The 17,411-nt window shown below is 38.4% G+C and overlaps 1 protein-coding gene across 4 annotated transcripts in view; it reads left to right on the top strand.

Annotated features, from left to right (window-relative positions):
* The window catches only part of COL4A6 (collagen type IV alpha 6 chain), a 143,142-nt gene that overhangs the window by 38,985 nt on the left and 86,746 nt on the right, over positions 1-17,411 (top strand). For 3 of the 4 annotated variants that reach the window (XR_012777291.1, XR_012777290.1, XM_075513114.1), the window contains exon 3: positions 12,236-12,319. Coding sequence is in view for 1 of the 4 variants with exons in the window: in XM_075513114.1 (XP_075369229.1) it covers positions 12,236-12,319 (84 nt within the window). In the remaining 3 variants the exon portion in view is untranslated. Of the gene's footprint in view, positions 1-12,235; positions 12,320-14,935; positions 15,004-17,411 lie in introns of those variants that run through there. The other variant, XM_075513115.1, reaches the window with a different exon arrangement.

Here is a 17,411-nt window from a genome sequence, read left to right as displayed (position 1 = left end):
GGAAATACCCAACCCATCTGTGTATATAATTTCCATTATTTATGATGGACTCCCAGCAGCAATGATTTCTTGCTACAGGAACATGTTTTTAAAGTAAACCCAGTTCTTAATCACTCATTTTCATTTTCAAAACTGTAGTCCTCTGGTAATTAGGGATGGGACATCAGAGTTTCTTAATCAGTGTCTATTGATAACGTGACAAGGAATTTGAGTGCAGGGCATTGTGTGAGACTATTTAGTGCAGATTTGGAATCCCTACTGCAGTTATTAACAGGAGGGCTTGCATTCCCTCCCCAAAATATGGATTATTGTATAATAAGAATTATTTGTCAAAATAATGTGGTTGTTGAAGTAGTCCTAGGCTTTTTTATCAGGTATCATGTCATGGGGAGGGATACAGGAGGTTTTCTGTGTATGTATTCTGGAAACACTAGTGGCATAAAAATGGCTATGGCTGAATCAGGATTATTTTTGTCACTTTGTCGAGAAAAGTAGCTGTCTAGGTATTTTCAATGTCTATGGAAATGTGCATACTTGGGTATTCAGTGCTGAGGGCAACCTTTTCCTAATCCTGACAAGGAAGGAATCTGGAATATTCCAAACAGCCTATTTTGTCCTTTGGGCTAATCACAAAAAAAACGTGTGCCACATTCCAGCTAAAAGCTACATGGCATATTTATTTAAAATAAGTCAGATAAAAGAGTGAGTTTGACACACTCCTCTCCCTGTGTTTTGGAGTAACACTGCTGCTGTTATGCTAGTAAAGGTATTTTCATCTTTCTCAAGTAGATTATTCCTGAAGAGGGAATAGTGCAATTTGTTTTTTCTTTCCATGTCATGTTCAGAGTCATCCCTAACAGGGAAAGGCAGGCAGTTGTACTGCTTTGGTCCGACAGCAACCTTTGTGGGAGCTCAGGCAAATCGAGGAGGCTCTCATCTTTTGTGCAAGAAGAGAGGTAACATGTCCTCTTATTTTTTTGCAGGATTGCTCAGGTAGATATCCTGAGGGCCGTTTCTGAGGCCTTCACTGAGCAAAGCCAGCTTGTGCCTAAGTTGCTTTCTGTTTAGCAAGGCATTCAGCTATGTTCTTTGGTCTCATTGAAGTCATCAGAATTAAGCATGGATCTTAGTGCATTGTGGAATTGAGTCTTTCAATATTTTTTTCACTAAAGATATGTTTAACAGAGTATAGCAATATGGAGCTTTGCTTTTAGGAAGGTCATGTTTTCATTAGGGAAATAAAGTACTAGTTAATAAAGAGATTCAGAATACTGCTGATATGTGTACTGTATGTGCACAAAGTTGAAACAAAGCAGAACTAGGGGAATTTTGGTTATTTCTTTTGCCACTAGTTGATTTACTTTGTTTAGGAGAGAACTGAATGGAAGAAACTGGCATGAAAATAATTGAAACCAACAGTATTCTTTGGCATAGGATTGATCGTGTCTTCAGGAAGGGATGGCTACACAAGTTGTACTTCTTTGACAATACCTCGAAGGATGCAAACAGAATAGCAAAGGAAAAGGAACCTGACTAGAATCAGTGCAAGTGTTGTTTATTCAAGTGCAATGATGGTTAACTAGCTGTAGCTCCCATTTTATAACTTCCATGTCTGTTTTAGACAGTGTTTTGATGCTGAGTCAGCTGAGCCTCCAGACCAAATTGAATGCAGAAATGGCTCAAAAGCCACTTCTGTTAAGAGGCTTTGCTCATGTTCATAGCTGTGCATTTGCTTGTGCTCATCCCACTCTTCAGTGTCTCCCCAGGAGACAGATCAAGCATCCTTATACCAGCTGTCTCCCACACATAAGGCTATATTGACCCCTAGTGTATCTCCATCGGAGGAAGCAGTTACATCAGAGATTATTTTTTTTTCTCTGACTCAAATCCAAAAAATACAGAGATTAGTAGTTAGCTTTGGAGTGGAAGGTCAGGTGTAGCTCCCTCCCTTGCTTCTTAATCCATGAGCATTTTGCCAAGAGCATCACTAAAAGCGCAGCCACTTTCTACTAATGTTTTCCTTGGGTCTTACCATTTGATTGTCAGCTCTGGAACTTTAATTTCAAAAAATGTTTTTTAACAGATGGCTTTGGAGAATGGCGCATTTGAAAATCAGATGCAAATAATAAATTGCTGCCATATTTTCAAAGTTGGTGGTCTGTGTCGTCTGTAAAATTGGAGGATGAATCACAATGGACGCATCCCGGTTTACCTTCTGGGACATGTTTTGCTGATAAGTACTATGAGCATTTCCTTGACTTTTGGTGGAGATTTTCCTTCTCTAGTATTTTTATTAGAACTGTTTACAAGATGAAGGAGCTGAGTCACTTTCAGGGCTGATGCTTGTCCACTGGCCCAGCTGTATCTGGAATGAATGCAAAACTGTAGAAAGGTAATAAAATTATATATAATAAAATTATATATAAGGAATACAATATATAAAATTATTATATATTGTATTCAGCTCAGTTATATAAGCCTCTGGACAAACATTTTAGTTGAAATGGATGAAGTTACGTTATTATTTTCCTGATTTCTGTTGCAGTTGAATGAAAAGCTTTTGTATTCAAAACCTTACTTTATACCATTTAGAAAAAATGTCTTTAATGAGTGACTTTTCATGCAACAGAACTCTGTAGATGTTGAGTATAGAAAAGCAGGCTTGAAAATCTCAGTTGTTGGAACGCAATGCCCTTACAAAATAAACTGAATGCAAGATTTTTCCCCCCCCTTTAAAGAAAGAAAATGTCCAGATTACATTTGACAGGGGAATGGTTAGTTTCATAGTGAATTTGCAGAAGGGTCTTCTACAGGATTATAACTGTCTGGGATTTCTTTTTGAAAGTGAAACATTATATTGCTTGTAAATGCTTTACAGTTGTTGAAGTTTCTGCTCCCATTTTGGCAACCAGTTAGAAGATGAGACAGTTGTAAAGATGGCTCTAAAAGATCCATGTTAATATGAGAGGGTGATAGCTATAATCGGACTTGAAAACTGGCTACAACACTGGAAACTTCAGCTGTTTGGAGAAAAAAAAAAATGAGGGTTTTTAAACAAAAAAAAAAAATCATGTTTCATCTATTACATAGCTTTTTGCAAGGTACTGTCAGAAGTACAAGAGTGGCTGGAATCACATTGTCCTTTCAGTCAATGAATGAATGCAGCCGGTCATGAAAGTTTGTTTCCAAGCTATATGCATACCTTTAAGGTTGTGTGAAATCTTATGTATAACACAGGGACATTTAAGGATAAAGTGAGAAGCCGTCTAAAAGCAGGTTGTGTGATTAAAGAGTGCACGTTGTCTGTTGTGAGTTATTTTGGTTTTTTGAGACGGACTTCTAGTTGATTTGCTTGTGGTGTTTCTAAAGGCTTGGGTTGATTCGTGGTGTTATATACATACACTGCACAACATGCATTGATCATAAGGCCCACCTCCTACAACTACATCATCAATACTTTTTATAATATCCAACTATCTGGTAGCATGGGGTTTAGTATCCTAAATACTAATCTAGTCAGCAACTTTAGTACAATAAATACCTGCACTAGTTGGCAATGCGTATTGGATTTAGCCAGAGGGTTGTGGTAGAGAGTTGTGTGAGGCTTATAAAGCTGTTGGGCAGGTACAAACTTGGTAAATAGTTGCGCTAAATGGTATAAATAACACAGTTACCTCTGATTTTGGAATCACTGCTTTAGGTTCTATAGCTTATAGCTCTGTGTGGCTGCAGAATTAGGGCAATGTTTTTTTCTTCCTTTGGCATATACCCAGCTTTGATAGAAAGTAATGTAAAGGAAGAAGATTCTTTGCCGATATCCGTAGTGTTTTCCAGTATTATGTGCTGCAACAATATGTGAATGTGGTCTTAAAATTCACTTTTACGTAAGTTTCGTGTTGTCTCTTTCCATACAAATGGACCTATTTTGGGATGCATAAACACCACCAATGGCGGTTTCTTTTTAAATTAAAAGAGCAAACAGACCATGCATTTCTTTTTCCCTGAGGTGACACTGTGGGTTCTCTGCAAGCACTTTTCCCTACAACAGGGTGCAATAATTCTAGTGTTCCCTGTTGTTAGTGCTGCCACATCAGCATGATAGTGGATCTCATGGATATCGCTCTGCTGCCTATGCACTGGCGTATCGTGAAGTTAATGCAGAGCGCTTCCTTCCACTTGACAGGGTGCAGGGAATGAAAACCTCTTTCCCTGGGCACTTCAGCACTCCCATCCAGAGCATGGCCTCTGACAGAGGAGCACATGCCTGCCAGTAGTTCAGTTCCATGCCTGCATGTGGGTAGTGCCTACAGCCACATACACATTCTTTATGCCTGCCTAAATTTAATCTGTTAAGAAATACATTATGAATTTCAACAAGCAGAAGAAACAAAAATAACAAAAGCTTTTACACAAATTTGTATTGTTATGTATTAAAGATTATAAGTGGCCTAATAGGATCTGGCTATGCAGTTGTTGCTTTGGAAGGACAAGGGTCTCTGACAGGATCCTAAAGATCAGGAAACTTTCTCAGAGTGGATAAAGTCTTTAAAGAAATTAGGGTAGTGTACAGTGTTTTATAATACTTGTTGTAATACTGAGTATTTGAAAATTGATTGATGCTTATCACTCAAATATAAAGTGGCTGGTCCAGTGCACTGGCCATTCGGATGGTTGCTGGAATAACTGTAGGATACTTAAAGTCTGAGCGCTGCCAGGCTTTGCAGGCTGGGGAGACCGGGTTGAAGCATAGATGAGGCTGATGCTGATGACTTTCCAGCCAGTAACGGAGTCCTGGGCAGACATGGCGAAATAAATGTTCCTTCTCTGTAGCTGCAAAGATAAAGCTTTTGATTTTCTAAACCACGTGGAGCTATTTGAAATTTTATTACTCATGTTTTCAGACCAGGTAATCACCCATTCTCTGCTTATGAATTTTCTAACCTGCTAACATGTGTAACGAGGTCTGTGGCCATTTGTATGCCCCAAATATAATAAATAGTATACTTGGCAGCTGTCACAGGCAAGTTTGTACTCTGGAAATCCTTTACTGGGAGAATGTTTCCCTTCACAGAAATTGATGATATTATTAGTCTGAGTGAAAATTACTTCAGTGAATAAAAAGTCTGCAAACTCTATCTCCAAATTCCATCCAACAGATAAGAAATGCGTGTTTCCTCAGAAATGAGTCAGGTAACCCTTCTATAGTTTGAAAGATATCAGTTCATTTTTGCTGTGTGTATAAAGTGGAAGAATTTACCTTTAACATTTATTATGTTTTGTTTTAAATCTATTTTTCAAGGCAACAGTACTCCTGTCTCACTGGCAGGAATGAAAGCAGGGAGTGGGTATGGGACAGAATTTGCTTCAGTCAGAATTTGCCGCTAGTTTCTCTAGGCCAGGATTTCCTCCAAGTTTTGTAACCTCATGTATCATTTGAATTGGAGGAGGGTTGATTTCTTTTAGTAACTATCATTTAGTCTCAGCTGCCAGTTAAGATGTTTGCCAGCTCTATGAAATGAATGAAAATATTCAAGGACATTGGTTAACTGAAGAAGTCAGTGAACCCTAAAATGAATTAGTATCTTAGCTACAAATTCACATTTAATAGCTCCATTTGAAAGACCTTTTGTGCAGTAAAAGATAAGCTTGTGGCTTTGTGTTGTGTCCTTGCTCATGTAAGCTGTAAATAAACTGTCCGGTTTTAACTACATGTTCATCAACTGATAGACTATTCAGAAAGAAGTATCTACAGCTTTGTGTAATCGTATCAACAAAACTGAAAAATATCAGAAGACGGAGCTGTTCACAGCCAGATTCAAATTTGTTAACATCAAATAATGAGTATGTGACATTCCTACTGCTGTTGTGTTTGGAGGCCAATCATTTCCGTGGGACTGTAAGAAGAATAAAGTGTACTCAGGACAAGAAAAGGGCTTAAAGTCTGGCTTTACATGTGGTTTATGAGTTAATATTTAAACTCTACAGATTCTTACTTTTGAATGTGTGTTTTTTACACTCTAATCCTGTTACAGTCAATGGAAAATGCTTTTCCAGGCTCGTCACAATTTTACACCAGATTTTAATGTGGCAAATCATAGGAGAAGTTTGTAGGTGTTGAAAGGGGAGACCTTGAGGACAGTTTCCACCAATTTTTATTTCATTAGGTCAATTTTTTTTTTTTTCACTGCTTTGCCTTCTAGATGCTTTTGGTGCTAATGGCTGGAACTGGTCTGGAGGGGAAGGTGATGCTTTGGCATGAAACGCTTTAGCAACAAAGCAAAAGTGGCAGTAACTGAGTCCTGTCTCATACTGTGACTGGCCACTGTGTCGTATCAATCTCCATTGACAAGGATTACCAGTTCATCAAAATTGTTAAGTCTCTTGCCTTTATAACTGGAAGGATGTTGCCCTCTGCTTAAAAACTTAATTTCTCCTGCGTATATTTATGGAAGCTTATACATACTTGCTCTTGTGCCAGCGTTGTCCTTTCCTCTGACTAGTTAGTAGAAGACAACCCAGTGTCCCAGTGTTCCGTCCCTGACAGTCACCCATAGTGCTGGTTTAGATACTCTTACCACAATGAGATCTTCCTGTTGCCATGCCTTCTCAGTTACTGACAGTCAGAGGTGTAAAATGCTCCTAAGCAGCAGGGTGGTATCCAGAGCATTGTTTAAATAAAGTTTGTTCACTTCTCTGGCATTTACCTTTCTGATGAATGTATAGATGGCCATTGTATCACCTCCAAGTCTTCACTTTGCTGGCCCAAATCGTGCTCTGTAGCAGGAAGGCTCTTAAATCACACATTTCTAATCAGAGGGATTTTCAAGTTCTGTGCCTGTGCAGAGTTCATCTTTCTTGAAAGTAAGTGACAAAAACTGTGCACTGTATTCCAGCTAAAATTCTACATGCTTGTACCATGTCGTTAATATCTCTGTAGTCACTCTTTCTCTTGGATGGGTGTACAGCTATGAGGCTGTATGATGATGTGGCCTGAAAAAGATGAGTTCTTGGGACATGTCAGGTGAGGCAGTTTGCTCAGAGGCTTGTATCGTCCTTCTGTTTGGTGGGACTCAGGACTTTCTCTTCATCTGCTGCTTCCCATTGATTACCCACCTCCCAGTTTGAAAAAAAAAAATCCTATTGTTAGTTCCTAGGCTTGACCTAGCTCTTAATACTATTAAAAAAACCTGAACAGACAGGGCAAGTCAAGGTTTGGGGAACCCTACTAAGAAAAAAGTTGATATTCTTCATGGGAAAAATGTGTTTTAATTTTATCTGATGGTTTGCTGACATGATTAATTTTATTCTCACCTGTTGAGTATTTCACTGCCAAACAAATCCCAGCAACTGTTTTCATACAGTCTAACTGGCAAGACTTGTCAGTTTATTTCTGCTCTGTGACACCTCGTGTTAGGAAGAGTTACTGAATCCATTTGCTGCATCATGTTATGCTGTCTTTGATGGGTCACAGTGCCATTTCTGAGTGCAGAGATTGCTGTGGTTCCTGGTTTATAATTTTTTTTCAAGGATTTTTAGCCTTGAAGAAGTTCTTTCATGTCAGTAAGGCAACTACGTATTAACGCATGCATAGCAAAGTAGAATCTGCTGATTTCAGAAGGAGGAGTTGAACATGTGGATAAGAGTTTTCAGCATTGGGCTCTAAATTCTGTAATACAACAACTGAAAGAATAATAGACAAAGAAAATGTTATAATGAATTTAATTCCTAAAAGCCATGAAGGCTAAAAAGAGTAAGGTTAACACAGCAGCATTACACGGTTCATGAAGTAAACAGAGATACTATGTTTCACAAGTTTTTTCACTGTGAAATTTTGCAAGGGTGTCTGAATGTCTGGTGCTGTAAATAAAATTTCCTTATTAGTCATCAGCAGATAATAGGGTCCTGAAATATATGAAAGATCTGTATTTGAAGATTCCAGAAGTTTTCATTATGCTCCATTTCCAGCTTTTGATTATGAAGTTTCTTGTTAGGATTTTGCTCTGGACTGGAGCAGTCCTTACCTGGAGTTGGGAAGTTACTGGAAATAAGGCTTGGGGAAAAAAATTTCATCCCTGCCATAGCTCTTTATGCAACTCTGAGATTCTTTCACTTTCTGTTTTATCATCATAAATTTTTTTTCGTCATCATCTTTTTTTCCCTCTATTATCACGGGCATGCCCCTTTTTTGGTGTACGGTACATCCTCCAATTTTGCATGCTGGCATTCCTTAGAATCCATTCTTTTCTAAAAGTTTCCAATTTATTTTCCCATTACCGCCACTGCTAGTTTAACTTCCTCACGTTAAAGATGATGTTTTTAACCTTTCTGCTGTCCTTTCCCAAAATGCGCCCTCATCACATGCCTCTGCTGGCTTGTGGCTTCACCCTCCTAGCTGATTGAAATCACTACCTTCAGCCAATAGATTTCAGGTCTTCTGCAGTTGACCCACTGATACAGAGCAGAAGTTTTGAGGCAAAATTGGGCCCCTGCTCATGCATCTGAACTGTGCTTCCTGGAAATCTCCCACTGAAGTCCTGTGTTAGTTGGTTTACTCTTGCCTGTGCTGCAGGTACAATTTTCTTTGGATTTGCAGGCAAGGCCTTCAAGATCATTTGCAGCTATTCTGTGGTCCTGTGTGTTGCTCTGGAGAAGCTGGAATGAACGTGAGTCTGGGACACCTCTTATGGCATCACAGCTGTTAGGTTTCTTTACTCTCTTTGGCTCCACGCCTGAACAAGCTGAAGTCAACGGAAAGATTCGAATGGCACTCCATCTGAATGAATCAACTGTGCATAAATGCTTGATGGAGGTACACCAGAAGCAGGAGAGGAAAATTGTTCTTACGCTGGCTCTTGTTTTTTAATGTCTTTTAAAAATAGTTTCTCACGCATATCAATACTGCTCAAATAAAGTGAGTTTTCCTACATTGAAATGCTAATGATTCTTATGTAAGCCCGAAATAACTAAAATCAGTATGTATGTTACTTAGTTTACATTATGGCTATTTAAACCTCAGAGGATGTATTTTTTTTTAACAGTGCTGCTATTTTTTGTTTATGTTTTCTGTTTTGAAAACCTTGGTCTACTTATAGGCAATGAAATTAAAATAGTTTAATTCATTTCTGTTATAATGGTGGCACTTACCACTATAACTAGTACCCTTATTGCTTTAATTCTTATTGTTTCTGAGGAGTTGTATTCCTCAATCTGAAATATATCTCAGAGCAGTTGGAAAAATCTCTTCCCTGAATACATAAGAGAACAAGTATGAAAGGTCCATGCTTACACGTTCAGATTACAATCTATAAATGTTCGAATGACCTATGCATTCATACATTTGAATGGAAAAATGTATTCAGCCTTTTCGGAAGAGATCACTGTGGTCTAGAATCTTATATACAGCCTTTAGACTTGTATTCATAAATATTATGCACATGGCTGTCTGCTATTTAAGTAGCCTTGGAGTGTCTGATGTCGGCTACTTCCCCTAAATAAAATGCTTAGGACATGTAACACCTGGTTTGGAGCCAACTGGCTTTGGTTTGCTTCCTTTCCAAATGCTTTCATTCACAAGTGAGCAAAATGACTCCTCATGCTGTGAAAAGGAACCTAGAAATATATTGTGAACACAATTTTACACAAAATAGGGACATATTTTCAGTTTTTACTAAACGTCAGTGAGAGTTTGATCCAGCTCCCACTAAATTCAATGGAAAGATTTCTTTTGACTTCAGTGGGATTTTGACTAGAACCATATTTGCTAACCACAGCACTGTGGGGAGCAGCATGAGCAGCGGGGGTGGAAAGAATCATTGCTTTTTCTCCAGTCTTCTGCCACTGGGTAGGACTTGATTGCCACCAGAGATGGGGGATTTCTAACAACGTGAGGTTCAGTGCTCTGAGACAGCAACTGTTGCAAGGCAGTGACCTTAGAGGAATCCAGACCTGCAATGAACTAAAGTTTCTTTGCCATTACTCACTCTTAGAAGGCAAGCGGAATTAACAGAACCATAGGACTCTAAGGCTCATGCAAAGGACTGTTGGAACAAAGAATAATCTGGAGAAAAAATTAATTGGAAGTTGAAATCTTTCAAGAATTTAAGGTTGAATAAATGTCTGGGAAGGCATAATCTGATTCCCTGGAGGCATAAAGCAATCTGCTAAGAGTGTAAAGGTAAGGTTAAGTGTCAGGAATAGAGGTATACATTGGCTAGCAATGAGTCCAAATTTCCACTGCAAAATATGCATATAATCATGGCAAAAGGTGTGTCTTGGTGCACTTCACTCTCAAGTCTTCTTAGAACCAGATCCTAAAGTCTTAATAATACTTGTGGTCAGAAAAGACCTCTCAGCAGTGTGTCTGTTAAGACAGGGACCAGTTCTTATGTACTTATGTACTTTATGTACTTGCCAATGTACATTGCAGACTCAAGTTCATGCTGATCATTCCTTGTCTGAGCAGACGTTTTGGAGATGCTCTTGCATCTGTTATATAATAGATGCTCTATTATATAACCCCTAGATAAAATTTTTCTGCTGCTCTTTGTTTTTTTGTTTTTTACCTTTACTGCATTAAGCTTACTTTTATTTCCTGCTGCCCAGGGTCAGAATTGCCTGCATTGTGTTTCCTGTTATGGTGCCTCTCTTGCGACGTGTCACTCTTTCCCTGTTCTGCTGAAGTATTGTGTTAGATCCTACCATAGGATGTTAATGAGTAGTCCAAAAGCCCCATATCTAATGGGATCTCATCAGAACAAAATTTGTTAAAAGTCTGCAAAAGTACTGTTTGCTTGGGTTTTTTTATACTTGATGCTTCTTAGAATTGCTTGAAGGTTGTTATGACTATTTTGCAGCAAGAGATAATGCTCCCTTCAGGCTAGGGACGTGTGGGAGGTTGGATTTAAGGCTTTTTGTTAATATCTGTTCATTCTATGCTGCTTTAAAAAGAGGTGTTTAATTTAGCAAAACAGTGCGAACATCAGGGTGTATAGAGGTTTTTTAGTTTACCTTTAGCAGAAAACTTAGCAAGTGATGTCAGACTAGTTACTTTCTTTGAGAAAGCTGATGCAAAGAAGTTCAAAAGTACATGAGAAACTTGTGTGAATTGCCTTTCATTTTTCACGTTCCTCGCTGACAGATGTCAGGAAATTTTAAAGGTTTTGAAAATATTTTCTGTGAATGCTTTTAATAAGGAAATGTTCAGTTCCAGTCTGAACTTGTTTCAGCACTTAGTTTGGTCACCTTGCTATGAGGAGCTTAAATGTTTATTCCATTCAGAGTTTCAAAACCTAGGGACTGTACCTGAGCACGCTTGACAGTGAAAGACAGTTTCCTTAGAGAGGGGTGTTCTTAGTGTGTGCCTAAGTTACAATGCTAAATTGAACTTTTTTCCAGGACTGTTACGGTGTTGTCGGTAGCGTTGCAGGGCTTTTGGCAGCCCAGTATTTTGAGCCAGTTGAGTGTGGGAGGGAGTGGGTCAAACTCTCTAAACTAAACTCATGTAGTTGACTTTCAGGTGCTGTCACAATCTGTATTAGCTGGGAATAATGTTTGTGATATAGGGACTTCAGATTTACATAAGTATTGTAATTATCCTTGACATAACTAATGCTAGTGCAGCAAATTCAGAATATATTTTCAGATTAAATCCAAATCCACAGTGGCTTCCTACTGTCTTCCTTGCACTGCTATTCTTAGTTAAAAATACCACCTTCTCTCATCTAGGAGTTTCTCTGTTCTTGTGGCTCAGAGGGTACAGCTTCTTGCTCGTAGAAATGTGCAAGGGTCACAAAGTTACATTTGTCTTGGTAGTTCTCCATTGATGTAGAGATCCTTGGGTATGCAGGATGGCAGAGGCACAAGTTCTAATTATTGATTGTGATCCTAGTCTAATAGTGTACTGAGTATCTTAAAACATCATCTAGTTTTATGGGTTTTGGTAGCCCTAGAGAAAGCACTCATCACCTTGCAGAACAGCACCAACTTGTGTAAATTCACTTGTCCTCAAAGGATTTTTAAACCAACTTTTTCTATCTATTTGGTCATTCTGAAAATGACCCAATTATGGAGAAGTTAAAATGTAACTATATTTTGCCACTTATTTCCCAGCAGCAAACTCACAAGGCAAATGTAAAGTAGGTGAAAAGCGCTGAAACAAAGCATTTTAATTAAAGAAGATCTTCAGCTGACAAATAGTTATGACATTCAATTTTTATTTTTTATTTTTTTTTAATAGGGTGGAAAGAAGTCTTACAGTGGGCCATGTGGGGGCCGCGACTGCAGTGCTGGATGCAAATGTTTTCCAGAGAAGGGTGCACGGGTAAGTTTGTTTTCTGTAATACAACTAGTCCTTGTGTCTCTTATCAATCTTTTTATAAATAAATAAATAAATAAACCCCAAGTTAATATGTGTAATTCTCAATCTAATGACCTCATGAAACATGAGGAATGATGAAGACCAGCTGCATTTCAAATGTCCCTGGCCAAGATTTCAAAAGCTGTCCTAAAGGTTTACAAATTGCTAGCTTTGCAATGAGTCTTCAATGGAATCTCATTTCTTCACGTGATCTGAGCCCTAGTTCAAAGAAGTCAGATTTTTTTTAAAGTAGATTACAACAATTAAAAAGGAAAATCAAAGTAGTGTGGGCTTCCACTACGGATTTTGCCCAGTCCTTACTGTAATAGCTTCTATTTGTTTGTGGAAGTGTTTTTGACTTTGGTATTTGTTTGTGAAGGAACAAAACTCTAAATGAATCTAAGCATTTCCCTTTGAGAAAGTCTTTTGTTTAGCTCAAACCCCTCTCTCTGAAGTCTGCATTTGAAGCAACCAAATGTTTAAGCAAGTTTTCTGTAAAAATAATGAATTTCTCTTGATTGTATGAAAGGATTATAACTTTTATCTTAATGCAGCTGGTTATTTCCTATCTTAGGGTAACGTAGAGCTGCTGACTTCACTCTGCCTTCAATTACAATGTTAATTTTTGTCCAGACACCATCTACTTAATATTTTCTCTTAATGTCTTTAAAGTATTTTAGCACGTATCAAAATGAATATGATAGATTTTGCTTACGGAGATGAAAGGAGGAAAGAGCTGCATTGTAGGTACTTGAAGAATTAACTTGGAAGGTCTTAAGGAGAAGGGAAATAATACTCTTGTAGACAAGGGAAATAGTTCTCTTGTTTAATAAAGCAGTTATTCTTGCTGAAATCATATTGAAAAGTCATCCTCTGAGGGAAAACAAAAGAAATTAAGTCTTATTTAAACACTAGCAATCCTGATTTTTTTTTTCCTGTGTATTTCAGTGACACAGTATGAGTAAATTCAAGGTATCACTTTCTAGGACTGAATTTAGGAGAATGTTGCTATTTAGAAATGATCGTCAGCATGGGCTTAAATGTTTCCCTAATTGCAGACAGACTTGAGCATGAATTCTTAATTGATAACTGATGATGTGTTTCCTCTGGAAGTATAAAAATTCTTTCAAATCATCATGTTGCAGGGTGAAGACATGTCTAAACAGATAGGCAGAAGAACTTCACAAGAAAGTTCTCATTGTAACTCTCATATTCTCATCAATAGAATATGAGCTAAAGCCAATTGCTCAACACCTTTTGTGACTAGATACAGTAAGGGACAGACCTAGTTTGGTTCTGGAACACAACATCCTGTAAATGCTTTGACCTTTAGATAGCAATGAGCATCATTCTTCTGTCTCTTTACATTCCCGGGTTTCAACTTGATTGTTTGAACTGGCCACAACACTGTTGACCTTGCGGTTTGAGCTCTTGGCATCTCTTTTGTTAAGATGTCACAAAGATTTTAGGCTGTTTTCATTGCTGACCTGAGAACTCATTTGGCTTTTAGCTTGTTTCTTATGTGGCCTGTATCAGTAGGCATTTTCAGTCCTTTAAACATGTGTTCCATCCTACTGAGACTTGTCCGTGGAGTAAACTGTCTGCTAGAAGTGGTAATCTTTCCCTTTTATAACACTACTTCTATCAAGCCATGCTGAGCCCTGCTAACACCTTCTTGGACATCTGCAGGCAGCTACTGGAGTCCTGCCATGCCAGAGGATAAGAAGGTGACTGGCTGAACTGGGAAAGGGGATGGTGTGATTATGTATCCTACAGCACAGCTTGTTTCTTGGAGGAGACTGTACAGCCTGAGGCTAATTCCTTGGCTTCCTGCCTCCCTTCTCCTCTATTGCTGCAAAACCTTTAAGTTCAGAACAGGCAAATGGGAGATGGGACTTTGCCGATGCCCTGAATCCATATTCTGTTTAGAAAAAATGTTTCGGCTGTCAATTTTGCACAATTAACCAGATCAGAACAAAGCTAAGCTTTCTTTTTAAAAGAAAGAAATAGCTAAAAAGCACAAGAAAAATGACAATAAGCTGACAGCTCAATGAAAATAATATAGGCAGTGTCCTTAAATGTCCTCCTCCCTGGGTGCACTTCTGATCAGATCAAGCTGTGATGAACTTGTTTCTGACCAGATACTTTAAAAAATTTATTTAGGCAATAAAAATGTCAAAAGTGCCTAAGACCCACTGCCCAATTAGTGAAAGATATTTCTAGAAGTGGGATGTAGGCATGTAGAACTCCCATGTCCTCATGTTCTTGTTTTTGCTATAGACTGTTAGTGCATGTGCAAGATATTTTAAAAAAAAAAAAAGTATAACCTCCTTATCTTTAAGACAGAACTTGGTAGAAGACTAATCTCTATAGAGTGAGTCAGCTCTTTGTGGAACAGATTGGGATTCTTTTTAGAAGGAAAGGTAGTACAGTGTTTGTCTAGCAGCCACTTAGGGAGTTCTTCTGTTAGTCATCCCAGTGGCTTGCATTAACTTTGAAAAACCACAATGCTAGCTGGTACCCATTTTAGGCTGTTCAGTGAAGTTTAATGTGATGCAATTTACTGTGAAGCCTGCACAAGAAGAAATCTGTTATGGAAGCAGCCTTCATCTTAGCCAGTGATTCAGAATTGGTCCTTGTATCTAACAGTAAGTTAATGAAAAGCCTGGCTCTATGTAATTCAATGGTAAACCTCCTGGGCCATATTGCAGCCATTCTCCCCTCTTTATCAGTTCTTATCTTGTAAAGATTAGTGGGTAACTGTCCAGTGATTTGTGCAGAAGTCCAGTTCTTAGTGGAGAGGTGTTACCTTCACTGAAAGGTTCCAGCTAGGACCTTTTCTGGAGATTTTCTCAGAGGTCAAATGAAAAGATTAAACCGAGTTTGTGGCTCTTACTACTTAAGTGCACAAGATATCTAGTTAAGCTTACATGTCATATGACAGTTTAAGAGTAAATGTAATAGCAGGAGAAGCCTACCAAACTGATTTTGACCAGTTATAAATCTAGGAATTTTGGATATGGTTGTTCAGTTCCCCTAAACTGCATTGTTAGAACTTACACTGAGTTTAATGTGAAATCTAACACAATGCTGTGCAAAGAAAATGCCAGGTAGCATCACAGGGAATATGAGAGCCCTTACCTACAGCTGGAGTCTCTAGGTGAATGTGTGGGACTTCTAAATCTCTGTGGCCCTACTCCCGTTCTTCTGGCCAGATGAGATACTGGCTATCAAACTAGTAAAACAAGGCAATTTTAAAAGGAAATCTGCTGTGATAGTGGAGGTACCCAATTGTACCCTAGTGCATGCAATCTTTTTGGGAAGGGAGTCAGTCTGAACACAAACTTACGCTTATTGAACCCACTTCTGCATACAAGTCTTACTCAGAACAACAACTGATGGGCAGAAAAAGCACTTTATATTAAACTAGGAAGCACAAGAGGGAAGGTGGAAAAAGCAACCATATTAAATGATAATGTACGTGAGGAAGTGAATGTAAATTCTGATGCTAGTCTCTATCTAGTGAAAGGCTGGATTTCTAATATGTATAGTTCCAGTGCAGGTGAGTGATCTACAGCTAGAACATTTTTGGTACTGTCAGAAGAAATTATTGTGTTTAAAAAAATTGTTTTTCACTCCTCCCCTTTCTCACTGTTTGATCCACAGTTTGTGGGCAGGAATAATGCCCTTTGAAAATTTCATGCTGTATTGATGGCTGTCTTGCGAAGAAATGCACTGCAGATAAGTCAGCAGTAACCAGGAGGCCATTTTCCCTATTTGCAATTTCTGGAAGCACTAAATAATAGACGGCCTGCACCATTTCACCTCTGCAGCTCATTTTGCATGTGTTTATGATAGTGTTGGCTTTTTTGTTTTTATATACTGTCGTCTACTTTCAAACACTCACGAAGATAAACTAGCAGACACAGTCCTTGTTGCACGTATACCTTCTCCTGATGCCTGTTCACTTGTCTTGGAATTTATAACAATATTAGGGTTTGTTTTAAACTTTGCTTAGCATGTGCTGGAGCTCTTCAGCTGATACTAATCTTTCATTTTTTCATTCTAAGTCCTGTCCTCACCTCCCCCACCAAAAAAAGAATTTGAAGGAAAAAAAAATTTAGAAATTGTTTCTAAGGCTCCACAAATTACTCAGCAGATATTGTGTCCCAGGCAGCTTTTACAGCTTAGAATTGCTGTAACTTGGGAGAACTTGATGTTACCAGTTATATTTCATTTTTTCCTGTGGTATGTGATCATGTCAAATAATGTGTGTATTTCTTATGCATCATGTGTTCTGTAAAGCCCATTAAAATACGATATGATCAGTTAGAAAACTATTAATGGCATTACAGAACCTCTTTCCTGTCTCAGAAAAAATCCACACAAAGGCTATTTCTAGCAACTGGTGTGGTTGGAAAGGAGTGTATCTGTAGAATGAGGCAGTTGGTTCTGAGGATATGGTGGACACTTTACACTAAATTGAATCTGGTCCCATGAAGTGAAGGACTACTGGAGTCCATCAAGTATGCCGTGGAGCCCATCGCCTGACTTAGCCTCACTCAAAAGAAATCCTGTTTCTGTACTTCAAGACTACACTGCAATGTGAAGCAAAGCGCAGTAAGTGTGAGAGATTCACTAAGATTGAGAGATTTTGCTCAAAAATGCAGTTGCTATCTGAATTAAAGGCTAGTGTACCCAGAGATACATGAGATTCCACAGGTTTTCTCTGAAGTGAAAATGATGATAGTAAATGTAGTGTAAATTATCTGTGGGCAATCAAAGAGTTTTTGATAGGAATTACTGCAGATCAAACAAGCTAGAAAAGATAGACAGATCCCCAACATCCATGCACTGAACAGTGTAACCTGAGGTCAGAACTTTGGATGATTTAATCTAATTGTTATCTAGCATAAACTAATGTCCGCATTGGCAAGAGATCTTACATTAACTTTTGTCTGGAACTAATCCCTTCAACTTAATACTGGATGTACAAAGTACCTCTCTTGTGATAATTAGTTGAAGATTGGTTGACATTTCTTTGCTATGAAATTGT

Source organism: Mycteria americana, chromosome 10 (assembly GCF_035582795.1).
Source record: "Mycteria americana isolate JAX WOST 10 ecotype Jacksonville Zoo and Gardens chromosome 10, USCA_MyAme_1.0, whole genome shotgun sequence".
In the NCBI taxonomy this organism is placed as follows: Eukaryota; Metazoa; Chordata; class Aves; order Ciconiiformes; family Ciconiidae; genus Mycteria; species Mycteria americana.
Note: the sequence above shows the minus strand (reverse complement) of the source record. Positions and strands in the feature narration are given on the sequence as shown.